The sequence below is a fragment of the Gopherus flavomarginatus genome, chromosome 3 (genome assembly GCF_025201925.1).
Source record: "Gopherus flavomarginatus isolate rGopFla2 chromosome 3, rGopFla2.mat.asm, whole genome shotgun sequence".
NCBI classification, from domain to species: Eukaryota; Metazoa; Chordata; order Testudines; family Testudinidae; genus Gopherus; species Gopherus flavomarginatus.
This window is the reverse complement of record NC_066619.1, coordinates 80,989,892-81,016,807: the sequence shown is the minus strand read 5'-3', so window position 1 is coordinate 81,016,807 and position 26,916 is coordinate 80,989,892. Positions and strand designations below refer to the sequence as shown.

Below are 26,916 nucleotides of genomic sequence, written 5' to 3'. Positions count from 1 at the left end.
GGGTGCAGTGCAAGCAGCAGTGTCAGGAAGTTGCTGCTGGTCCGTTCCTGTGCCCGGGGGAAGTGCTGAGGCCGAAGCAGTCGCTGCTGTTGGAGTCGGGGGGGCCGGGCCGGGCAGCGCCGCACGAGCTGGAGGCTCTGTCCCTGGGCAGCTGCAGCCGCGTGAGTAGCCAGGTGCGGAATCGGTGTGTTGCAGCTCCGCGGTGCCCCTGCTTCGCTTCGCTTGGGGCCAGGCGCTGGGTTGTCTAGAAGAGGACCAGGTTTCAAGCTGCAGCGCAGCTGAAGTGAGCGGCGCCCGCTTTCCTGCTGGGGCCGGACACCAGGGCACGCAGCGAAGTCTGCACAAGCGGGTGGGTGTCGGTGCAAGAGGCAGTGGAATAGCTCCAGAACAAATCCAGTGTAAACGTAATCGCCCCGAGCCTGGCCCACGCAGGGGAGAGCAAGAGACGTCCTCATGACGTACCTAGCGATAGCCCGGGGCTGGTGTGACGCTACAGAGCGGAGCAAATACTGCAAAAAGAGCATTTGACAAATGACTCCACAAAAGGCAGGGAGGTTTCTTTTTCAAAGAAAACCCACCACAGACTCGGTGACCAGCACGTGTGGGCAGTTTTACCGTCTTCTCCCCATAGAGAACAGGCCTGATTTAATTAACTGCCACAAAGTGATAAATAATAAATCAGAAGTGGCTGTCTGGAGGTGCTTTGTCCTTCCACCATTGATTTCATAGGCTCCCAATAACTGATACATCTATACCCTGTTTCCACTAAGAATTTATTATTCAGAGTTAGTTGTATTGTTGCACCTGGGAGCCCCAGTCTTGAACCAAGAGCCTACTGGTAGGGATTGTACAAACAGAATACAAAGAGGGTCCCAGCCCCAAGGAGCTTACAATCTAAGTACAAGACAGCAGCTGACAGCTGCATACAGAGGGACTGCTGGGGAAATTCAAGGAATCACTATTACAGGCTGTGGCCTCAGTACTCAAGCTGCTTAACCCCTGTGGAGCTTTCATAAGCATCATGGGAAAAGGGAGTTTACAGCTGGTTTAGGAGGAGGATAAAAGATAAAGAGTTAGTTCTGGGGATGTTTGTAGGGAGTTCTTTACTGGCATGAGGGCATGTAATGGAAGAAAGAATGCAGGTGCTTGTTTGAAAATTAAACAAGTGAGCAATGGAGACCAATACAGTGGGCCAGTTGGAAACATTAGATGGCCTTTCAATGGTGAATGAGAGTGGATAGGTAGAGTGGGGACAGTTAAGGCTATGTTTTAGGCATGGGTATTTTTAGTAAAAGTCATGGACAGGTCACAGGCAATAAGGTGTATTCACAGCTGGTGACGTGTGCATGACCTTTACTATAAATGCCCCTGATGGTGCTCCGGGGTGCTGCCGCTTTGGAGGGCTCCAGGGTGCCACTGCTGCTTTGGGGGTGGGTGGCCTGGGGCCCTGCGGCTGCTCCAGTATCCCCTGGGGCTAGCTGCCTGGGATTGTGTGAGCAGCGGCTGGTGCAGCTGGCTGCAGGCCTGCTCCAGCTGCTCAGCCCTGGGGCCAGCTGCATCACAACTGCAGAAGTCACAGAGGTTTTGGAAAGTCACAGAATCCATGACAGACTTGCAGCCTTCTGGATCGTCTGTAAAGGGCTTTGAAAGGGAAGGTGTGATGTTTACATTTGATATGATAGAAAAGGGGAAACCCGTGGAGGGTTGCAAAGAGAGGGGTGACATGGTCAAAGTGACAGGCTAGGAAAATTATCTTTGCAGTAGCATTCTGATTGGATAAGAGCAGGCCAAGATTGCATTTGTCAAAGCCACAGGAAAGGATGTTGCAATAACTGAGAAACAAGATGAGAGCCTGTGATTTAGCTGTGTGGGTGGATCAGAAAGCCTGTATCTTAGGGATATTATGTAAAAAGAGTCTGCAATGCTTAGATATAACCTGGGCATGAGGACTCCTGGATGGCAGGAGAGAGATCACCTGATCATTGCCTGTTGGGTTCACTCCCTCTGGGGCATCTGGCATTGGCCACTGTTGGTAGACAGGATACTGGGCTAGATGGACCTTTGGTCTGACTCAGTATGGCCATTCTTATGTTCTTGACTTAGAGAGAGGTATGAGGCAAAGTTGACACCACGTTACAGGCCAAAATGATGGTGATGTCCATGGTGATCAAGGAAGGAAATAGCTGGGAGGTCTTCATGAGAAGTGGGGATGGGGAGCTAAGAACTCTAATTGAGCTTGAGCTGACAGCTGGGATATCCACGAGGATGTGGGAGAGACAGGCTAAGATTTTAGTTCTGACAAAAGGAGACAGGTCTGAAGTAGAAGATAGATCTGCAAATCATCTGCACAGAGATGGCAGGTGATTGTGTGTGTGGATGAGATTATCCAGAAATAAGATGTACAGCAAACAGAGGGGAGACACTGAAGGAAGGTTTAGAGAGGTAGGAGAAAACTGATTCATAGGCCTGGTCTATACTACGTGTTTATACCGATTTTAGCAGCGTTAAACCGATTTAATGCTGCACCCGTCCACACAACGAGGCCCTTTATATCGATATAAAGGGCTCTTTAAACAGTTTCTGTACTCCTCCCCGACGAGAGGAGTAGCGCTGAAATCGGTATTACCATATCGGATTAGGTTTAGTGTGGCTGCAAATCGACGGTATTGGCCTCCGGGTAGTATCCCACAGTGCACCATTGTGACCACTCTGGACAGCGATCTGAACTCAGAGGCACTGGCCAGGTAGACAGGAAGAGCCCTGCGAACTTTTGAATGTCATTTCCTGTTTGGCCAGCGTGGAGAGCTCACCAACACAGGTGACCACGCAGAGCTCATCAGCACAGGTAACAATGCAGTCTCCTGAGAATAGAAAAAGAGCTCCAGCATGGACCGCACGGGAGGTACTGGATCTGATTGCTACATGGGGAGAGGATTCTGTGCTAACAGAACTCCGTTCCAAAAGACGAAATGAAAAAACATTTGAAAAAATTTCCAAGGCTATGATGGAGAAAGGCCACGCCAGGGACTCAGTGCAGTGCAGAGTGAAAGTTAAGGTGCTCAGACAAGCCTACCAGAAAACCTAAGAAGCAAACGGAAGGTCCAGGGCAGGGCCGAAAACATGCCGCTTCTACGCTGAGCTGCATGCAATTCTAGGGGAGTCCGCCACCACTACCCCACCCCTGTCCGTGGATTCCGAGGTTGGGGTGGTAATCTCAGCCATGGCTGAGGATTCTGAGAACGAGGATGAGCTTGCAGAGAGCACACAGCACTCTGTTCTCCCCAACAGCCAGGAGCTTTTTCTCACCCAGACGGAATTACCCTCCCACGCCAGTAGCCCAGACAATGAAGCCATGGAAGCGACCTCTGGTGAGTATATCTTTGTAAATATAAAACATGGTTTAAAAGCAAGCGTTTTTTAATGATTGATTTGCCCTGAGGACATGGGATGCATTCGCGGCCAGTACAGTTATTGGAAAAGTTTGTTAACATGTCTGGGGATGGAACGGAAATCCTCCAGGGACATCTCCATGAAGCTCTCTTGGAGGTACTCCAAAAGCCTTTGCAGAAGGTTTCTGGGCAAGGCAGCCTTATTCTGTCCACCATGCTAGGACAGTTTACCATGCCATGCATGTAGCAAGTAATCTGGTATCATTGCATGACAAAGCCTAGCTGCGTATGGTCACGGTGATTGCTGGCATTCAAGCAACATCCGTTCTTTATCTTGCTGTGTTATCCTCAGGAGAGTGATATCGTTCATGGTAACCTGGTTTAAATTCAGGAATTTAATTAAGGGGACAGAGATGGCCATTCCTACTGGCCTGTTTCTTAAAAGAAATCCTTCCTTGCAGGTAGCCAAGCGGAGGGAGGGCGGGGGGGGGGGGGAAATGGCGCTGAGCTTTTTCGCGTTTGGCTAGCAGGGATCTTCCCTGCTACCAGCCACGGGGGAGGACGGGGGGGTGATTAGCAGTGATCTTCCATGATACCAGCCACACGGTGGGGGGGGAGGGGTAAAGCGATCATCCCAGAGAATTGGATGTGGGGGTGGTTTCTGCTGCTGCATGTTAACAGGAAAGAAGCAGCACTGAATGGGCTTTGCTTGGTATTTGGGAAAGGAGGGCACTGTGTATATGAAGGCTGCAGAAGCCGAAAGACAATGGCTTACCATGGCCGCATGCAAGCTGAATTCTGCTGCCTGAACCTGCGTCTGTGAGATCTGTAACACCAGAGCCGCAGGCACTCAATATTAAGATGCAAAATGCGACCTTGTAGTGAAATCACACGTGCTATGTAAGGTGAATAGTGTTGTTCACTGTGAAAAAGTGTAACCATTGTTCTGTAAAATGTATCTTTTAAAATACTTCTCTCCCTTTTTTACCTCCCTCATGCAGCTGCGAATTTTTCAAGCCTCCCTACTCCATCCTGAAGGCTATCTCAGATAAGGTGGAGGGAAAAAAAGACGTGAGACGAAATGTTCTCGGAAATCATGGAAGTAACCCGCAATGAAAGAGCTCATCTGAATGAGTGGAAGGACGTGGTATCAAATTACAGTAAGGATGCCAGTGAACTTGAGGAGAGGAGAGATGCTTGAGATGAAAAGTGGCGGCAGGAAGATCAGAAGTGTAGGCAGGAAGATCAGTGGTGGCGGGATGCAAGGCTGGGGCTGCTGCGTGATCAAACTGACATCCTCCGACGTCTGGTGGAGCTTCAGGAACAGCAGCAGGGTCACAGAGTGCCGCTGCAGCCTCTGTGTAACCAGCATTACCATGTTCCATATCTTCCTCACCCAGACATGTAAGAACGCGTGGGAGAAGGCTTCGTGCACCTGCCCACTCCACCCCTGTGGACAGCCCAACCACAAGGCTGTCATTATTTTGAAATATTTTTAGTGGCCTTTTCCTTCCCTCCTATCCTCCTCCAAAACCACACCCGAGATACCTTGTCAGTTCTCTCCCTCTTTTTATAATGAGCTTTTTAATAATGAATACATGATTTTTAAACAATAGTGACTTTATTTCCTTAAGCAAGCTGTAATCAAAGGGGGAGGGTGGGTTGCTTACAGGGAATGTATCAATTAAGCGGGGGGTTCATCAAGTGGAAACAAACACAACAGTCACACTGTACCCTGGCCCGTGATGAAACTAGTTTTCAAAGCTTCTCTGATGCGCACCGCTTCCTGGTGTGCTCTTCTAATCGCCCTGGTGTCTGGCTGCGCGTAATCTGCAGCCAGGTGATTTGCCTCAGCCTCCTACCCCGCCATAAAGATCGCCCCCTTACTCTCACAGAGATTATGGAGCACGCAGCAAACAGCAATAACAATGGGGATATTGGTTTGGCTGAGGTCTGAGCGAGTCAGTAATGTGTGCCAGCGCGCCTTTAAATGGCCAAATGCACATTCTACCACCATTCTGCACTTTCTCAGCCTGCAATTGAACAGCTCCTGACTACTGTCCAGGCTGCCTGTGTGTGGCTTCATGAGCCATGGCATCAAGGGATAGGCTGGGTCACCCAGGATAACTACAGGCATTTCAACATCCCCAACTGTTATTTTCTGGTCTGGGAAGTACTTCCCTTGCTGCAGCCGTTTAAACAGAGTAGTGTTCTTGAAGACGTGAGCGTCATGAACCCTTCCTGGCCATCCCACGTGTATGTTGGGGGAATGTCCCTTGTGATCCACCAGTGCTTGCAGCACCATGGAAGAGTACCCCTTGCGGTTTATGTACTGGGTGCTCTGGTGCCAAGATAGGGATATGGGTTCCATCTATCACCCCACCACAGTTTGGGAAACATGCAGGTCATAGTGGATGGCTTTGCTGCAATGGGATTCCCTGAGTCACAACCTTTGGTAGCAGCAGCTTAATGATTGCTTTGGCTACTTGCATCACAGCAGCCCCCACAGTAGATTTGCCCACTCCAAATTGATTCCCAACTGACCAGTAGCTGTCTGGCATTGCAAGCTTCCAGAGGGCTATTGCCACTTGCTTCTCAGCTGTGAGGGCTGCTCTCATCTTGGTATTATTGTGTTTCAGGGCAGGGGAAAGCAAGTCACAAAGTTCCATGAAATTGCCTTTACACATGCGAAAGTTTCGCAGCCACTGCGAATCGTCCCAAACCTGCAAAATTATGTGGTCCCACCAGTCTGTGCTTGTTTCCCGGGCCCAAAATCAGCGTTCAATGGCTAGAACCTGCCCTATTACCAGCAGGATCTCCAAAGTGCAGTGGCCCGCGGTTTGAGAGAATTGTGTGTCCATGTCCTCATCACTCTCGTCGCCGCTCTGCCGTAGCTGCCTCCTCCTCGCCTGGCTTTGCAGGTCCTGGTTCAGCATAGACTGCACAAGAATGCGCGAGGTGTTTACAACATCCACGATTGCAGTCTTGATCTGAGCAGGGTCCATGCTTGCTGTGCTGTGGCGTTTGCACAGTTCAGCCAGGAAAAAAGGCACGAAATGGTTGTCTGCTGCTTTCACGGAGGGAGGGGTGAGGCTGTACCCAAAACCACCCGCGACAATGTTTTTTTGCCCCATCAGGCACTGGGATCTCAACCCAGAATTCCGAGGGGCGGAGGATACTGTGGGAACTATGGGATAGCTACTGGATAGTTACCCACAGTGCAATGCTCTGGAAATTGACGCTAGCCTCGGTACATGGATGCACACTGCCAACTTAATATGCTTAGCGTGGCTGCGTGCACTCGACTTCATAAAATCTGTTTTACAAAACCAGTTTATGTAAAATCGGAATAATCCCATAGTGTAGACATACCCATAAACATTATCAGAAATCCTCCCAATAGGAGCTGCACCAGTGCTAGACAACATCAGTGACAGCCCTGGGGTGAGCTCTCGTGTATACCAGCAGCATATAATTTTACCATTGTGCCCTAAATGGGAAATCTTGGCCCTTATTTTTACCAACGACATAAGCAGATAACTACATGCACACAAGCAACTTGTTTGTTGAGTAAACTTGTTTTTCAGAGTAGAACAGCATTCATTTTCTGTAATCCAGTACTTGTTCTGACCTCATTTAAGGATGATGCACACAGCATATCAGTAAATGAAATTGTATATGCTACAATATGCATCTTAGTGTTGCAAATAATGTTAAATAAATATTTTATACAATAGCAGTTTTGATAATCTAGATGTTTGCAAATACACTTAGTATTAACAAAGAAATCTTTGCCTTTTCCAGCACACTTATAATGCCTTGTCATTAGTTATAAAACCACCACTATTCTGTTTTTTCTAATAAGATAGCTACTATACATATTCTGTATGTAAGCATATAAAAGTACTTTCACTGGTCAATGTGATCATATACATAAAAAACAAATAATTTGTATTAAAATATAAATTAGATTACCCAATACTGTACTACAATTTCTGCCTTTAATTGATTTCTGATTTTCAGCAGCTATGGTCAAATAACTTGATCACTGGCCCTGGGAGAGATCCATTTGATCAACAGGAAGATCACAATTCTGAAGGAGGAAAAAAAACAAAACAAAACAAAACAAAAAAGACAGCCCTCAGCCAAGACTGACACTGGAGGCCAAGTATTTTAAGACGTAGAGGCCCACTGATGGGCACAAAGATGAGTGTGGCATGGTTTTGCACACATTCAAGCAATGTGTGTGTGTGCAGACAGAGGATTAGCCATTTGCAATCCATTGTTCTATGTGTATTTGTGGGAGTTGCATACACAAGTAGACTTGCAGTTCTGTGCAGAACTTGGATAATTTATCAAAATTTGTCCCTGAAAATAAAACCCATGACTGAAACTCATCTGTATTGTTCAGAAGTGGTTACTGAAATTCTATGGCTTTCTGTGCATTATATATGCTTTTATTATGCTCTTGAGTGGTCTTCTAGATAACGTTATCCTCTACTTATTGCAATCAAAGTGATAGGAATGGAGATTCAGATTAAGCAAGAGGTAGCGTAAATGTCATTTGTTAATGGCAAAATAGGCATGTCTATATATTTAACCTATGCTTTCCTTTAACAGAAAGCATAAGCCTCAAACCTATGTAGATTATTTGCTAGCCAAGCTATTATTAACAGTGACTGAGAAACTTTTCTAATAAAATCTGACTTCCAATCTGTAGAGGATATTGAGAATTCAGAAAATATCTTCAAAAAGAAAGGAGGACAATGGGAAACAAAATTCTTTAGGAATCCCCCTCTGCAGTAGAATGGATAACTTCACTCTAAAGTTTTCTTTGATAGCTCAAATGAAGCTGTTTAAAATGTGCTTTTAAACTCATAAATCCTACTTTATGATAACTAGCCATTATATACAAGATTGCAAGTCTTTCAGAAAGACAGCTGTGTTTCACAGCTATTACAGCAATATACTGTATGTCAGTATGCTTTGAATTTGGAATATATATCTGGTCAAAGTCAAGAATGTTGACAATATATTTTAGGGGTGTAATTCCATTGTCTGCAACTAAACATAAGTCCCTGTGCATTACCATGAAATATTATCTTTAATCTCACCTAGGATGGAGTGCTGTAGGACTGTAGCATTTTTTTAAAGTATTATAATTAAGGGCAGGAGGAAGAGATGTGGGAGATTGTGCTGATAGTTTATTCTCAGAACATTTTCTGTAACAGCGTGCACAGATTTTGTAACATTCCCCCATTGAAGTGAATATTAAAATGGTGTTACAGAATATGCTTATAATGAATGAATTCTGACATGAAAAATTGGTTTTTCTGTGAAGACTTTTTTTTTTTAAAAGTATGCCATGTGCCCTTGAAAAAAGTAGTACTTCAAGACTTATGAACTGCAGTATGTTTAGGATCTTTTAGCTTGTTTAGAATTCCAGAAAAAATACTCCACCCCTACTATTTATTAATCTTCTGTCTGAAAAGGAAAGAGCACTCTACCAAGCCTAACATGCAATACCCTTGTTAATCCAGTACCACATATGTTTTGAGCCAAGACTAACAGTCATGACATCATTTAGGGATCAAATAATGGGTCACTGGCAAGACTTTAAATATGTACTCACAAATGGTCAATTGGCAAGTTCCTTTCATGAGCAGAGGCATCAGCAAAGTGAACCTGATAAGTCTGGTAAGTTTCACTGGTGCTGTTCATAATAAGTTGGATAGGAGTAAAACTGACCAAATTGTGTAAATTTTGCTTAGCTGCTGGTCCAGAAAACTGAGCAGTAGCAGATGCTGGGCAGAGAGATTCAGAAAGGAAGAGTCCCCAGAAATGAGAAAAGGAGGTTCCCAAAAATGGGGCTAGAGAAGAGAAAAGGAAAACAATGATGGGGAGGGAGTTAGGATGGAGGAGGCTAATGCAAATAGAATAGAAAACATGGGGGTAGGAGGAAGGGAGTAAAGAAGAAGTTTCCCCTTCCCTTCCCATAGCCAAGATGGGGGGGGGGGGAAGAGAGAGAGAGAGAGAGAGAACGCGCAGCAGCAACTTCAATTTGAGACACCATACAAAAGCTACAACCCCTAAGTAAGGTCCCTCAGCACCCTATGAGGATCCCACCAGTACCCCCATTTACTCCAACTGTTGGGCACTGGGATTCATCATCCCAGCACTGCCCTTTTTCTCTGCTTGAGGGACTATCCTTCATACCAGCATCTGACAAGGTCAATATGGAAAAGGGACCAGATTAACAGCAAATTCATTTTCCTTTGTGACCAGAGCTAGGTGTGAATGAGGAACTCCAGAAGAAAGGCTATTCTAATCCAGCACCCAGATGAGCCACTAGTCTGTTTTCTTACATTCAACGACTGCATGTTTTCCTCACTGCTTAGATAGCATCTTCTTCCTGACTTCTGATCTTTTTACCACATTCAGCATGTGGATCTAGATTTCCAGGCTGAAGATCAAATGGAGAATAAGTATGTAACCATTATACAATAATTTCTGTAACAGTCATTGTGTAGTTCTGAGTTTTCTAGAACAGTCACAAACACACAAAGCTGCAATAGTGTTTGGCCTGTGGCCCATGGATTTCTGAAATGTGCTAACAGCTATGCTAGTGTGCAGTAAAGAGGTGAAGACAGGCTGTTTCTGCCTATCTAGTTCCACAGTTCTTCTTTTTGGCCATGCATCCATATTCAACATCTAGATTAGAGCAGCTGCAATCTGTTCTTTTATTCAAATTTACCATAGTTTATGGGATCCTGACAGGTTACCAGTGCAATCCCTTGCATAAAGGTACTTTTGATTTGTCCAGGGAATCTCAGTTGCTCTGTCAAATGTGTCTCGGGATCCTCAGTCTTAAATTTTAATCACTATATGTGCACACAGTATTCACAAACACTGCAACTGCACATGCAGCTGCTGTAATTAACTGCACACTCGGCTATGCACAGAGAATCATGAAAAAGTGGACCTTAACTAGTCTGATCCCAATATATTCATAATTATGGGTAAAATACATTCAGAGCCATGGAGGTAGAGTACATCAGTGTTTTGAAGTTGAGATTATTTAAGAAAGTGTCATTATTAAAAATGATAAGTTGAAAAAAGTCAGACATGCATCTCTTTTCTTTAGCTTTATAAACAGCTAATTAACTAGTTAAAGTTAGTTTCAGCATCACAGTTTATGTTGAAAACTAGGATTTATTTGCTGGAAGAGAGACTCTATTTATAGATTCGTTCAATTTCTCTTTCTGGAATGTAGTAGAGGCCAAGTTTATCTTCCAACCATCATATTTGTCAAGTTATTAACATCTCTTTACAGTATGGAGAAAAAAGGGATTTTGGTGTTAGCAGGCTCCTTTGCTTCCTGTTTAGGTATTGCTGATCCTGAGAAAGATCTTTAAAGTGTCAAAAAGTGCTCCAAGAATGACTGTACTGAAAAGTTTTCCACTAATTGTTAGCAGTTTAATTTCATCATTAAAACACCCACACACACAAAAAATCCCACATGCCACAGATTTTTTCCACGTTGAGTGGGATCTGTGGGGCATCTGCACATTTTTCTTTCCCTCTTGTAAACTGAAATAGGGGAAGGATTGATACAGATTAGACTTTTGCACTCTGCATATCAGTGGAACCAGTGCATTCCACCTACCAGTGATGCAGACCAGGCTTTGGGAGCTGCTTGGTCACGTTATGGAATCCAGATACTATTCAGGGCAAGTATCACTGTAGTGCACACATCAGCGCAGCTCCACTGATGCAGCTGTAGCACGTTTGGTGAAGACATGAGCATCTCCTGCCAACATAGTGCTGGTGTGGACAGTTCAAAACTTGTGTTGCTTGTGGGGAGGGGGTTTCACACTCCTGCGTGACTTCAGTTAGATCGACTTCAGCAATACTGTAGAGCTGCCCAAGAGTTACCTGAATTCTTGTGTGAATTGGTGAGAATATATATGGCCCAGTGATTGATGTTAATATCTGGGGTACTTACCTTTTATTAGTTTGCTGCTGACAGGAACTAGACTTTACATCCCCATCTTTCCTTCAGCACGTTCAATAAGCTATTACTTGGTTTTATCCAAAACTGTGTTTTTTCACCAGAAGTAGAATTAACTCAGAAGCCAATACAGAGAGCCTCCATTGGGCCAGATCCTCAGCTGTTCTCCAGGAGCTGTGGTCAGTTCCCTAGTACAGGTTGGGGCAGCTATTGTAACCTGCATTAGCTTCCCTAAGGGACTATTTTGGCAACCAGGGACTTCAGGAGTCCTCTGCGCTGTGACAGCTCTATACAATCTGATGACATCTTCCCCCAACCTCATATAGGTTTTAGAGATGCTGTGTGGCAGTAGAGCAGCATAGAGTGGGTGGAACACAGCCCACAATTAGGATCATTGACTTTAATGGAGTTACTTCCAATTTTATAACTGCTGAGTAGGGTCCCACTATTTCACACCACACAAGCAAATAAACCAGAGTCCAGGGCTCCTGCTCTTCTTTAGGCTATAAGGCTGTAAGTTCCATGGAAGGCATGTGGGATGCAAGTTTGATTTGCAATGTAAAGGCTGAATTTCCTTAGTATTTTGGTCTGTGTCTAGAATCTATTAATAAGTAATGACATTTACGCTCACTCATATTTGAATTGCACATAAGTTAATATTACTACTTGTGCATTGGATGTTATGGAAACCACAACTCATAGGCTTGAGGAGTTGGCAGTGTAGTGATTCATTAGCATCAGTAATAATTCTGGTCAATGAAGACCTATTCTTGAACTCAAAAAATACTTTCTTGGTTTCACTTAAAAAACACACAGATTTAAATATTATTTTTAATGACAAACACGGCTGTTGGGTTGGTAGCAGAAGTATTTTGCCAAGTTATAAAATTAATACAAACTATTTAATTTGACATTTTTATCTTGGATGCAAGTAGGTCCACATGCTGCATTTTATCATTCCAAATATATCCAGTTTTGGGTAGATTTCATTGCTGTTGTGGACATAAAAATTCCTAAATCTGACTACTGAGGTCAGTTATTGTCAATCAGATTTGCACATTGCTAAGCTCACCTCTTCAGTTATGTAAAACCCTGTACAAACAGATTGGCTCATGAGAACAAATTTGTGGCTGCCTATCATGGGGTACTCACTCAGTACCAGTGGTGTCTCCTCCCAGCTACTCTGGGGAATAGCTGTCCAGTGCCTCCCTCTGTGGTCTCTCCGCCATTTTCTTCTCTCTCTGCAACCCCTCTGTCGCTCCAGGAGTTGCAGCTTCTTTTTTGAGACTCAGCAGGCCAGGTCACTATGGAGATTCCCCTTCTGGGGAAACAGAGTCGCACTGGACCTGCTGCCCAAGATCTGCCACTTTGTCAGTGGCTGCTAAGGGAACCCAGGCCCACCCACTACTCCAGGTTCCAGCCCAGGGAACCTACAGTGTGCAGCCAAGCTCTACTCAGTTTTCAACCTTGCTGCTCCCTACTCTTCCTCCCACAGGTTTTCTTCCACCAGCACCAGAATCAGGCAGGTCAGAGGACCATGCCTACTTTTTAAGATGGGCATAGTTTGGGGAGGCAGAGAGGCATTGCCCCTCCAAACTGCAAGGCTTGGGAAAGCGTGGAGTGGCTCCAGCAGGGGCTGCACTTTGCAGCAGGGGAGCTGATCACAGTGCTGCAGGTGCTGGATAGCAGCTGGTGGGAAGAGCAGGAGGATGGGCTGCACAGCTGGTTCCTAGGGAGCTATGTGCCACCACTAGAGGTAGCAGACCAACACCCACAAAAAAGGGAGCTGCTTGGTCACATTATGGAATCCACATACTGTTCAGGGCAAGTGTGCACTACAGTGATACATCAGCGCAGCTCCACTGATGCAGCTGTAGCACATCTGGTGAAGGCATGAGTGTCTCCTACTGACATAGCACCGGTGTGGACAGTGCAAAACTGGGGGTAGGGGAGGGAATGCAGGGAGAAGAGCCATAGGCATCTGCTTTTTGCTTTGCCTCACCTCTTTTCTACGAAGATTCCAGTGCCTTGGTTTTCCTCTTCACCCTTCTCTCTCTCCTGGGTCCACCCTTCTCTCAGGGTTAGGTGCCTACTGTTTCCCCTCTAGTACACAGAGAGTGACTGCAGACTTTCTGGCTGTAGCCTTTTCTGTTGCCAGCCTCCTAAGTTCATACTAGCCCAGCCCACACCTGTTCAGCTGAGTTTCTTCCACCAATCAGGGGTTGCTTCTTCAGCCTGAACCCCTCATGTGTGGTCTATCACACTAATTGGTCCTTCTCAGCTTCCTTTTGGCGCTGGTGTAGGATAAACACTCCATCACACTGCCTAAGGACTTCTAGTCAACACTAATGGCACTGTCTTGTGTATCACATTCACCTGGAACTTCGTGGTGAGAACAAGGATACAACTCAGATCCTCCTGTTTCAGAAGACCTTGCCAGCTGAATTACAGGAGAATGTCTGTTAGCAGTATAGAGCATATGACACACAGTTGAGCAGCTGATTCCATCCTGAAGAAGTAGTGGAACAATCGCAACAGCCTGTGCATTACAATGTATTTCATTTCAAACTCGTCCTTTTGCATGTTTGTGACAAGTCCAAATTCTTTTCCAGTATCTGAAAGTAGGCCATCAAGTTACAGATAAACCATTTTTGCAAGGTTGTGATTTAGCACATTAGACATAACTTCCCCTTTTTAGCAGCTTTAACTTCTCTGTGGCACATGTTCTGCCTAAGACTCTCCTGGGAGCATGGCAAATTGTTCTTACCTTACCTTACAAAAGTCCTAGACAGTGCAGTCAGGATGATGGGTCCCTATTGGTATGGTTTTTCATTTAGGAAGGAAGGAAATTAACTAAGTTAATATAAAGTTCAGATTCACAGTTCTTCCAATATATTATTTTGTTCTTGTGTGATGGGAGGGTCTGTTGGCCAAATTACATCTCTGTAAAGTCTTTTCTTCTTTGAAATAACTGCTCCTTTAGCTTTAAGAAGCTGGACTTCATGTTTTTCTTAACTCACCTAACACATTGACTGAGCCCTACTTTACAGTATTAATGCTCCAAGTTCAGGGCACACTTCAACTCAGTTCTATTTAATAGGGTTCTGGGAATAGGCTTGTCATACAGAGCTCACTATTCCTTTTGCTGTGTTGTGCCCCACACTTAACACGGCTGTCAGATACATTCCAATGAAATATAAAGTTGTCATCTATAGTTAGCAAAAGCCAATGTAAATTTTGTCCAAATAAGAACAGTAGGATTTGACTCTATGTACAATGGGTGGGTGGTCCTAGTGCAGTTTCTAATGAATAGATATCCACAATAACCACCATCAGAATTGACATCTTTGCTGACAATTGTAACACAGAGGCCAAAAAAATGAATAGGCATGGAGTATAAAGAAGTCTCTCAATCCTACAGGTGATCCTTAGAAGCCAAGGTTAACACTCATTGGTAGGCTATTATGGAGAAAGCAGTATTGCTATTCATGCTCTTGTATGGGTGAAGGTTTTCAGTATCCAATATGGCATACTGTACCTGCACTAACTTCACTTAAAAAACCACAACCAAACAGACCCTAAAGCCATCAACATCTTTCATCAATTAGTTTGCTCTTGCAGAAAGAACGAGACAATTTGCATGCTCTTAAAGTTAAATCATGTTGTCTGTAGTTTGTTGTTGTTTTTTTTACTTGCTGCAGGAAACATTATTTTAACATTCTGATTAGATACAGAACTAGCCTGATGGAATAATTTTGAGTAAATAGAATATTTTGCGTCAAGCAAATCAGCAAGATTACAGCAGTGCAAAGCATAGCACTTTGCATTCTGTTAGTATTGTGTAATTCTTACTGGCATATGTCTAGTTGAAACATAGTAATGCATTTATGTCAGCATTTGTGTTAGAGAATTTAGCAAAGGCACTGCAGCAAGAAAATAAAATCTAAATTTTAAATAGAGCTTCTTGGATTACATTAAATTGATAATATGGCTACTGCATCAAACTTTTTTTTTATTAAGATTAATATGTGGAGGCTGTGAACACAGAAGTGTTGTGAAAATGGTTTGCTTGAGTATGTATTTCAGAACTCCCATGGAATCACCACTTCTGCCTTATTATTGGATTTTCTGAGCTATAGCTTAATGAAAAATTAAACTGTACTATGCATGTAATTTCTGGTTTTTGTTTTAACAGGATAAAAGATGCTTTGGTTTGAGAGTACGGCAAAGCAGCTAGTAAAATATTCTTCTAGGCCACTATGGAGACGACTATGTGCAGCCACTACAAATACACCAGTATTAACTTTGTTCACCAAGGTAAAAAATGAGTTTGTAAAGCCAGACAGGAGGGCTTAAATATCAGCCTTCCAGATTCAAATAGATCCCAGACGGAAAGGCTCAGCCCTTCATCTTTTAGAGGTAGAATGATTTAGTTCCATGCAGCTATCTGTGTGTGCATCATTTGGGTGAGACCTTATAGTATGGTTCTACTCTGTGACTCTATAGAAGTGGCAAGAGGGAGCTGTAGGATTATTGTGCCTCAGTGACTCCTTAGCCTGTGGACCCAGCTTACAAGTTAAAAGTTCTTTTATTTAAGAGTATGTCGACACAGCAGCTGGGAGGGCTCTTCTCAGCATAGGCAGACAAGCATGCTGGCTCTGTTCAAGCTAGCGTGCTAAAATTACAGCGGGGCATGGTGGCATGGAAGGTTGCTTGGGCTAGCCACCCAAGTACAATCATGTCCAACCCCCACGTACATATTTGGATGGGTAGCCCAAGCTACTGCCGGTGCTGTCACGGCCACACTATCTTTAGCACATAAGTTCGAATAGAGCTAGCGCAAGTGCCTGCCCATACTGGGAAGCACCCTCCCAGCTACTGTGTAGAGTACACCCGGAATTCTTTATTTATCATATATCACTATCCTAACAGAAGTGTTGATGGCCAATTAGGCCCTCAATGACACCTGTGCAAAATCCGTGTCAGTGGGGCTGAAAAGGTTTAACATTAGTTCTATCAATGATGCACCAGGAAAATAAAATCCAACCATCCCCTCTTTGTTTTGGTGGCTCTGCAGTGTTAACAGGGGTAAAAAGCAATAAGTTGTTTTGTCTGAAGATTGAGCAGATAGGACTCTGAATGCACCCAGCAAGCACATCAGTTAAGCAGGAATGGGGGCTATTTGTATATAATCACATTTCAGTGTAGAACCTTAACTGAGATCCTGTGTTCTTTGCAGAAGTATTAATGATCCCACTTCACTTTTCATAGGAAGGAGTTTCATTTGGTGCCTTTGGCTAAAGTTTTACCTTCTGCACATTGTTTTTGTAGCATGTTATTTATTGATTTTGATTGGCGATCCCTCGATTCGAGGATGATCTCTACCACAGATTTACATATAGGTCCTGAGATTACTCAGGAGTCCGATACTGGTGCACGTATACAGATTGCAAAATGCTCTAAGATGAAAGTTTCTATGTAAGTGTAAACTGTTGTGAATTTTAAATAAAATGAAAAAAGTGTGAATTTGCTGAGAGAAGATGCGATGGGAGAGGCTCCCTCATCAAGTAATTTTTTTTTTGTACCCAACTTGGAAAAAAGTGAAATTATATTACAAAAGTGCAGACTTTCTAGAAAAAGAAAAGTCAGCATTTGTTTCTTAATTAGTGGAATGTGTGTTATAAGAGGAAACATACTTTAAAGTCCCAGCTCTTTCTCTGCCATCTGATCCAGCACTCTGCTTTTTCATAATCCAAAGGGCAATAATGTAGGTAGTATTGGCATTCATTTTAGAAATTAATAATTGGAAAAAGCTCTTTTGCATGATTATTGTGCATACATACTGATTAGCAATTTGAAATTGTGACCAAATTTCTGATAGCAAAGTTGAACAGTTTTCTAAACTTGCCTCTTTTGTTGAATACATGCTTAAGGTAAAGTACTTTTCACGTCTCACAGAACGTGTCATATCACTGGTATTTACAAAACAAGATCTCACTAAACTGCAGGCTGCTTTTAATAGACCAATTTGTGCTCTCAGTTTATCCCCATTTACCCCAGGCTTGTGTGTTTTTTTTTTTTATAAGTAAGGACAGGAGTAAGCATGAATGAGGCTCAGCATAAGTGAGAATGTATTGTATAAATAAAAACTTCTCCTTTCAGACTCTTCTGTTGCCCAGCATATCTGGATCTCTCTTTTGTATTAAATTCAAATTCTGTTTGCAGCCAGGGCAATTGAACATATACGCAAGCTGCTGAATGTCCCATAAAAGCCATTTAAAGTCTGTTTGCAGAGACTCTTGGCTAGTCAGAACACAGAATTATTTCTGGGCATGGTTCCCATTGGAACTCAATGCTGGCTTTATTAAAGGAGTAAAGTGCCATGACTTGCTTTGTTACTTAGCACTTGTCCGCACACACAGGCTGGAAATGAAATAGCTAGATAGTTTTTGATCCAAACCTTTACTTATTTCAGTATAAGGCTTGGTTTATTTAACTGTTGTTCAATCAAAATAATTGAACTCTTAATCCAAAATAAATGTCCCGACACAGACTTGCATCAAAATAACTGAAAGTGTGAATTCAAACTGATAAAAGCCTGGTCTAAATACACAGTTTCCCCAGTTAACTTAAAGGTGTGATTCTGCATTTAATCTGATGCAAGTTTGTGTGTGAACAATCTTGTATCAGTTTAAACCTGGTTTAAGTTGTGCCTGTAAATGTATAGCCACACTGAGGGCTTGGCTACACTCAAAACTTCAAAGTGCTGCCGCGGGAGCGCTTTGAAGTGTGAGTGTGATCCCAGCGCTGCAGGTACTCCACCTCCCCGTGGGGATTAGCTTGCAGCGCTGGGAGCCGTGCTCCCAGCGCTGGGGCACTGTTTACGCTGGCACTTTGCAGCGCTGTAACTTGCTGCGCTCAGGGGTGTGTTTTTTTCACACCCCTGAGCGAGAAAGTTGCAGCGCTGTAAAGCGCCAGTGTAGCCAAGGCCTGACAGAGGAGTATCCAAGCAGTAAGTTGCACTGTTTTAACTAAGTCAGGTCTTAAACCACTTCAAATTCTAATGGTGCAACCTGCATGTTTGGACAAGCCCTTAGTAAGGAGAAATGGTGCATCCGTCTGCCGTTCTGCCCCTACCAGCTCTACTACCTTAGCAGTGATAAGCCATAAAGAGTTGAGCATCACGTAGGTTTAGTTTGAAGAGTCTAGTCTGTTGCATCAGATTACATGCAACAAAATTTTGTCAGGCCTTCTCAGTAACACATATGCTCAGCCGATTCACCATCACCAGCTCTTCCTCAAGTTACAAACAACAGCAGCTGCACCCCAGACTTGTCCTTTAGTACCTTGCATAGGGTTTCAAACATTAAGGGTGCGTCTTCACAGTCTAGCCTACCCGACCCGACCCAAGCTAGCTTGACTCCAGCTCGCATGGGTAACAGCAATGAAGAGAGCACAGCACAGGCAAGTGAGCCAAGTCTGTATCAAGGTAGGGTCCATGCTGCGCTTGTATTATCTGTGCTGAAGCCTATACCGCATTATCTTCAGTGCTGTTACTCACACAAGCTGAATTCAATCTAGCTCTGGTAGACTACACAGCAAAAGGTGTGCAGAGGCTAGACATAACCTAAGAAAGCTTTGGGGAGGGAGGGAAGGAATAGACATTTTCCATCTGTGAACAGTACTTCATGGCAAAGAGACAGAACCATCATGTTTTTCCTGACTATATTTTGTGTTAAATTACTATGTGCCAAATAATGTACACTGATGTATATCTGGAGTGACTCCAGGGAAGTCAATAAAGTTTTCCAGATATACATTGGAGAAGTGACTGTAGAAATCAACCCTATTACTACCCTATAACTTGCCTTAGAACCATGCAGCTGTGTCAGCTTTTAGAACTTGCAACATTTCAAAAATATTTTTATTGTCACAAATTAAAAGCAGAGTCAAAAATCTTAGAGGTGTTGACCAGATAAAAAAAGATTTCCTTTTTATTACTTTATAAAAAAGAATTTACACTCTTGCAATCTATGTTGTGCAGATTAAAGTGAGATTTTGAAAGTGATGTGGCAGTGAGGAGAGAACCAGCATTTGGAGTAATGATAGCATGTAACATACCTAGAAACAAGTTAACAGAATAATCTGCATGTCTTATTCTTTTAAGATGATCTGCTTATTTTCCTTTAGAAGCCATGCCCTCTGTGTGATGAAGCAAAAGAAGTGCTTGAGCCATATAAAAACAGGGTAATGAAATACAATACTGTGTATATTATATAGTAAGAATAGTTTCTATGGGACTTTTCTTTGTAAAAGAAAAATCGCTTGATTTTATTTGCATCCATTAGTCTGTCATGGGCAAGCTCTTCAAGAAAGTTTTAGCACTGATTTCCTAAAACTTATTATTCAAAAGTTTTTTCAGACTGTGGCTGAAGTAAGTGTTAGCAAACTAAACCAATGAATACAATGTTGCAGCTATTTAAAAAGCTTTTGCTACCATAACAGGGGTTCTCAAATTGGGGGTTGGGACCCCTCAGGAGGTCATGGGGTTATTATGTGGGGGGTCATGAGCTGTCAGCCTCCATTCTGAACCCTGCTTTGCATCCAGCATTTATAATGGTGTTAAATATATATATAAAAAATTAATTTATGAGGTTGGGGGTCACACTCAGAGGCTTGCTATGTGAAAGGGGTCACCAGTACAAAAGTTTGAGATCCACTGTACTAGAATATACATATATCTCAGGTTTAGAAAGCAGTTTGCAGCAAAACTGTTGTGAGGCAGATCCATCAAATATTCTTTGCCCTGTGTCACTTGAGTACTTTCCCACCATCCTCCCCCAAACTAATATTCTGTCAACTGTCTGTAGTGCACTTTGATCAGTTTTTGAACCCCAGTTGCTTGAATGTAGAGCAAGTGGTGCCAGCAGTAGTAGACACAAAGAAATGCTGCACCCCTGAGCAGAACAGAAAATGCCTGTCGACCCACCTGCAGAAAGAAAATGACTAAGATCATATGTGGTACAGTTTCTCACTGGGCTAAACATTCAGATGGTCATTGGAAGTACACAAGCAAAGTCTGTGGCTATATCCATTTTCTGCCTGCAACATCTGTGTTTCCATGCCAGAGCAAATACAGAGGCCTGCTGAAAATGTGACCCATTTTGTTAAAGTAAATCTGAAATGTGATGAAAGACAGCAGCTTTTTTTTTTTTTTAAGTGTCCAGTGTTATAAAATGTTTAACATTTAGTTCTTTTCTTTCAAAGTTTATTTTGCAGGAAGTGGATATCACCCTTCCAGAGAATGCAGTGTGGTATGACAAATATAAGTATGACATACCTGTCTTCCATTTAAATGGGCAGTTCCTAATAAAGCATCGGGTAGATGTTAAAAAATTTGAGAACCAGCTTGTGAAGCTAGAGTTTCAAAATGATGAAAACCAATGAAGGAAATGCAGCTATTCTGAGACTGGACTGAAGGGATTTTGAACAAATGGTTTGAAACTGTTGCATACATTATGAAACCACATTTTCTTTGGTATGGAATGTGCATATTTAACATTCAAATTTTAGTTATTTGATTTATATTCCATTTTGTAGTAATGATGAAGCCCATCTGCCTGAATAGCAACTCATATTCATCTGCTATCCTAGATGGTTTTGTTTTTCAATGGGAGAGTAAGTGCTATTCCACAGCAGCAGATAAAATGAAATACACTTTCAGATCATTAATATACCCTGCACTGACAATAAAGGAATGTTTAAGTTATGTCTGTATGAAGCTTTTTCTGTAAGACTTTCACAGTGCATCCCAAATGATCATTTTGAAGTAGAGGGGAGAGCTGTTTAAGTAGGGAGGGGGATAAAAAAAAAAAAATCAAACTAATACTCTTCATAGAATCATACCTTTTAGACACCTGGATTTAGTTGTTATTCACCCGTGAAAACTGAGTGGTTTTTTTTTTTTTTTTTAAATGGGATGAACATGTTACACTTAAGCCTAAAATGTCCGCTTATGTTAAACAGGGAGATTTGAGCTCTTTAGTACTCAAGTAAAAGTATAAGTGAAAGTTAAATTGAACCAAGAGAGCCCAATTTTTCCTTGAAACAAGATTTAACACTGCAAACATGCTGTTCTGTGCCAGCTGCCACCTTTATTTTCCTCTCTGGAATTAAAACACCCTAAGAGTTTCCTTGCAAATCTGCTGGCATGAGATAAGGTAGCTTCTCCCTTAGGCTCAGGCTACACTATTAAAAAGAAAACATGCTAGCACGCAGTTCTCTGCCACAATTAGGGATGCCCCTGTCATACCAGGGCTTTTTCTTAATTTGCCAGGGGCACAGAAAACATGATTCTCTAATCGTATTATAGGAATAGTACTTGGATTTAGGGTTAATAGTCTTTTCAGTAGTGTAGACTAGCCCTTACGTTCTCTGACAGAACACAGAGAAAATGACATTTTAGTTCTATCTGTGACTTCACTGTATCTTAATTTAGTGACTGGCAAGCTTCTACTAGTGCATTTTTGAATCACAGAGCAGAAAAGAATAATTTGGGTAGATGGAACTCCTTACATATTTAAGGAGGAGGATGAATTGAGAAAGTTAACTGTTGTCCTTTAGGCTGAACAGTCTATAGTACTAACTGATTAGTATTGGAAAGGTGACTTTTTTCAGTCTATTTAATCAATCTGTCCAAACAAAAAGTAACGCAATTACTACATTTCTGTTCTCTTCAGCACTGTTGTATCTGAGCACCTTCCAGAATTAGGAAATTAAACAAGAAGCCTGTCTATCAAAAGGTAGGTCTTCTTCATTCTCAATCCTTAGAAAATTCCAGACAAGGACACACATGCTAAACACCAGGCAGACTTACCAAATTAAGATCAAGCATTCACTACAGAAGTTCACACTAGTTTTCAGAGTCACAGAACTTCAGAAACCTGTGCCCTCTCTCTGAGTTCTGCAGAAAGGTGGGCATAATTAATGAAAGAGGCAGGAATATAATTGAAACTATATTTCAATTAACAAAAACCCACAGTAAAAACATCTACTTAACCCAATTGCGTAGGCTTGTTTTGAAAAATTCTCCCTCAACAACTCAGATTAGCCATTGGACATAGAAGGTAACAGAAGGGCTTGTTACCTCATGAGTCTGAGAGTATATCCAGCTGTTGCATCTGTATAATATCCTATCACCCTGGCCTTTGATAAACTACTTCTTCCCCTTTTTATTCTTAGGTCCACTTTGCCACTTCCTTGGCCTTGATTCTCAGCTATCTTGCCCCTGGTGTGACCACTTACACCTGTGCAAAGCAAGTACAAAGGGTCTGGAAAATATGAGCATATCAGAACTTTGCACAGGTGTAAATGATTGCACCAGGACCAAATTAAAGGCATTGTGTCTTAACACACACACCAACACCAACCAACCAAATCCACAACCGGTTTCAACACCCATTGTATCAAAGCACCTTTACTGCACTGGATGTTGAAAAACAGATCTGCCCCACCCATAGTCATATTCAACCACCGAGGGGGTGTTCTCAGAAGGGAAGTAATTTCTTTGTATTTGTGCAAGGCCAGGGAGACTTTATAACATTTAGGCTACCCCTTAAAGAAGCATATTGAGAGGGTGCCTTTAAAATATGGGTCTGAATTGCCTCTAAGTCAGCACACAAGTGCTAATTGGCTCCTTTCATAGATTCTAGGGTCAGAAGGGACCAATGTGATCATCTAGTCCGACCCCCTGCACAAAGCAGGCCACAGAACCCTACCCATCCACTTCTATAACAAACTCCTAACCTATGCCTGAGTTATTGAAGTCTTCAAATTGTGGTTTGAAGACCTCAAGCTGCAGAGAATCCACCAGCAAGTGACCCATGCCCCAAGCTGCAGGGGAAGGCGAAAAACCTCCAGGGCCTCTGCCAATCTGCCCCGAAGTAAAATTCCTTCCCGACCCCAAATATGGCCATCAGCTAAACCCTGAGCATGTGGGCAAGACTCACCAGCCAGCACTCAGAAAATAATTCTCTGCAGTAACTCAGATCCCATCCCATCCAACATCCCATCACCAACCACTGGGCATACTTATCTGGTGATAATCAAAGATCAATTGCCAAAATTAGGCTCTCCCATCATACCATCCCTTCCATAAACTTATCAAGTTTAATCTTAAAGCCAGATATGTCTTTTGCCCCCACTACTCCCCTTGGAAGGCTGTTCCAGAACTTCACTCCTCTAATGGTTAGAAACCTTCGTCTAATTTCAAGTCTAAACTTCCTAGTGTCCAGTTTATACCCATTCGTTCTTGTATCCACATTGGTACTAAGCTTAAATATTTCCTCTCCCTCCCGAATATTAATCCCTCTGATATATTTATAAAGAGCAAGCATATCCCCCCTCAGCCTTCTTTTGGCTAGACTAAACAAGCCAAGCTCTTTGAGTCTCCTTTCATATGACAGGTTTTCCATTCCTCGAATCATCCTAGTAGCCCGTCTCTGAACCTGTTCCAGTTTGAATTCATCCTTCTTAAACAGGGGAGACCAGAACTGCACACAGTATTCCAGGTGGGGTCTCACCAACGCCTTATATAACGGTACTACCACCTCCTTATCTTTGCTGGAAATACCTCGCCTGATGCATCCTAAAACCGCATTAGCTTTTTTCACGGCCATATCACATTGGCAGCTCATAGTCATCCTGTGATCTACCCATACCCCAAGGTCCTTCTCCTCCTCTGTTGCTTCCAACTGATGCATCCCCAATCTATATCTAAAGTTCTTATTATTAATTCCTAAGTGCATGACCTTGCACTTTTCATTATTAAATTTCATCCTATTACTATTACTCCAGTTTACAAGGTCGTCCAGATCTTCCTGTATGATATCCCGGTCCTTCTCCGTGTTAGCAGTACCCCCCAGCTTCGTGTCATCCGTGAACTTTATTAGCACATTCCCGCTTTTTGTGCGAAGGTCAGTAATAAAAAGGTTAAATAAGATTGGTCCCAGAACCGATCCTTGAGGAACTCCACTAGTAACCTCCTTCCAGCCTGACAGTTCACCCTTCAGTACGACCCGTTGTAGTCTTCCCTTTAACCAGTTCCTTATCCACCTTTCAATTCTCATATTGATCCCCATCTTTTCCAATTTGACTAATAATTCCGCATGTGGAACCGTGTCAAATGCCTTACTGAAATCGAGGTAAATTAGGTCTACCGCATTTCCTTTGTCTAAATAATCTGTCACCTTCTCAAAGGAGGAGATCAGGTTGGTTTGGCACGATCTACCTTTAGTAAAACCATGTTGTACTTTGTCCCAATTACCATTGACCTCAATGTCCTTAACTACTTTCTCCTTCAAAATTTTTTCCAAGACCTTACATACTACAGGTGTCAAACTAACAGGCCTATAGTTACTCGGATCACTCTCTCCCTTTCTTAAAGATAGGAACTACGTTAGCAATTCTCCAGTAATACGGTACAACCCCTGAGTTTACCGATTCATTAAAAATTCTCGCCAACGGGCTTGCAATTTCATGCGCCAGTTCCTTTAATATTCTCGGATGAAGATTGTCTGGGCCCTCCGATTTTGTCCCATTAAGCTGTTCAAGTATGGCTTCTACCTCAGATGTGGTAATATCCACCTCCATATCCTCATTCGCGTTTGTCATCCTTCCATTACCCCTAAGCTCCTCATTAGCCTTATTAAAGACTGAGGCAAAGTACTTATTTAGATATTGGGCCATGCCTAGGTTATCCTTAACCTCCTTTCCATCCTCAGTGTGTAGCGGTCCCACTTCTTCTTTCTTTGTTTTCTTCTTATTTATATGGCTATAGAACCTTTTACTATTGGTTTTAATTCCCTTTGCAAGGTTCAACTCTACTTGGCTTTTAACCTTTCTCACTTTATCCCTACATGTTCTGACCTCACTAAGATAGCCTACAAGGAGTGGAAGAAGGGTGGGATTAGCAAGGAAAGCTTTCTGCTTTTTCTTAATCACCTCTCTGAGATGCTTGCTCATCCAGCTTGGTCTACAACTCCTGCCTATGATTTTTTCCCCTTTCTTGGGATGCAGGCTTCCGATAGTTTCTGCAGCTGCGACTTAAAGTAATTCCAGGCCTCTTACTCATAGACTCATAGATCAGAAGGGACCAAAATGATCATCTAGTCTGACCTCCTGCACAAGGCAGGCAACAGAACCCCACCCATCCAATTTTATAACAACCCCTAACCCAGGACCGAGTTATTGAAATCCTCAAAATTGGTTTGAAGACCTCAAGCTGCAGAGAATCCACCAGCAAGCGACCCGTGCCCCACGCTGCAGGGGAAGGCGAAAAACCTCCAGGGCCCTTGCCAATCCGCCCTGGAGGAAAATTCCTTCCCAACCCCAAATATGGCGATCAGCTAAACCCTGAGCATGTGGGCAAGACTCACCAGCCAGCACCCAAGAAGGAATTCTCTGCAGTAACTCAGTTCCCATCCCATCCAACATCTCCCCGCAGACCACTGAGCAGACCTATCTGGTGGTAATCCAAGATCAATTGCCCAAATTAACGATCCTATCATAACATCCCCTCCATATACTTATCAAGCTTTGTCTTAAAGCCAGAAAAGTCTTTTGCCCCCACTACTTCCCTCGGAAGGCTGTTCCAGAACTTCACTCCCCTAATGGTTAGAAACCTTCGTCTAATTTCAAGTCTAAACTTCCTAATATCCAATTTATACCCATTCGTCCTCGTGCCTACATTAGTACTAAACTTAAATAATTCCTCTCCCTCCCTAACGTTAACCCCCCTGATATATTTATATAGAGCAAGCATATCCCCCCGCAGCCTTCTTTTGGCCAGGCTAAACAAGCCAAGCTCTTTGAGTCTCCTTTCATAAGGCAGTTTTTCCATTCCTCGGATCATCCTTGTAGCCCGTCTCTGAACCTGTTCCAGTTTGAATTCATCCTTCTTGAACATGGGACACCAGAACTGTACACAGTATTCCAGATGGAGTCTCACCAACGCCTTATATAACGGTACTAACACCTCCTTATCCTTGCAGGAAATACCCCGCCTGATGCATCCCAAAATCGCATTTGCTTTTTTAACAGCCGTATCACATTGGCGACTCATAGTCATCCTGCTATCAACCAGTACCCCAAGGTCCTTCTCCTACTCCGTCGCTTCCAACTGATGCGCCCCCAACGTATATCCAAAATTCTTATTATTAATTCCTAAGTGCATGACCTTGCACTTTTCACTATTGTATTTCATCCTATTTCTATTACTCCAGTTTACAAGGTGGTTCAGATCTTCCTGAATAGTATCCCTGTCCTTCTCCGTGTTAGCAATACCCCCCAGCTTTGTGTCATCCGCAAACTTTATTAGCACATTCCCGCTCTTTGTGCCAAGGTCAGTAATAAAAAGGTTAAATAAGATCGGTCCCAAAACCGATCCTTGAGGGACTCCACTCACCGATCCTTGTGGATCTAAATGCAGTAGTGGAGTCCCTCAAGTTCTTCAGTCCA

General features: G+C 43.0%; 1 protein-coding gene across 9 annotated transcripts; it reads left to right on the top strand.

Moving 5' to 3' along the window:
* On the top strand, positions 1 to 21,169 carry C3H5orf63 (chromosome 3 C5orf63 homolog). Of its 9 annotated transcripts, none has more exons than XM_050946047.1 (6): positions 1 to 161; positions 7,416 to 9,086; positions 9,675 to 9,874; positions 15,596 to 15,717; positions 19,591 to 19,647; positions 20,668 to 21,169. In XM_050946047.1, the coding sequence occupies exons 4-6, from the start codon at positions 15,604 to 15,606 to the stop codon at positions 20,845 to 20,847; spliced, it is 351 nt and encodes a 116-aa protein (XP_050802004.1). In that variant the 5' UTR covers positions 1 to 161; positions 7,416 to 9,086; positions 9,675 to 9,874; positions 15,596 to 15,603; the 3' UTR covers positions 20,848 to 21,169. The 9 variants fall into 9 exon arrangements, with proteins under 9 accessions (XP_050802004.1, XP_050802003.1, XP_050802006.1 ...); XM_050946046.1 differs by having other exon boundaries at positions 7,413 to 9,086; XM_050946049.1 differs by having other exon boundaries at positions 1 to 173; positions 7,416 to 7,557.
* Positions 21,170 to 26,916: the final 5,747 nt, after the last annotated feature.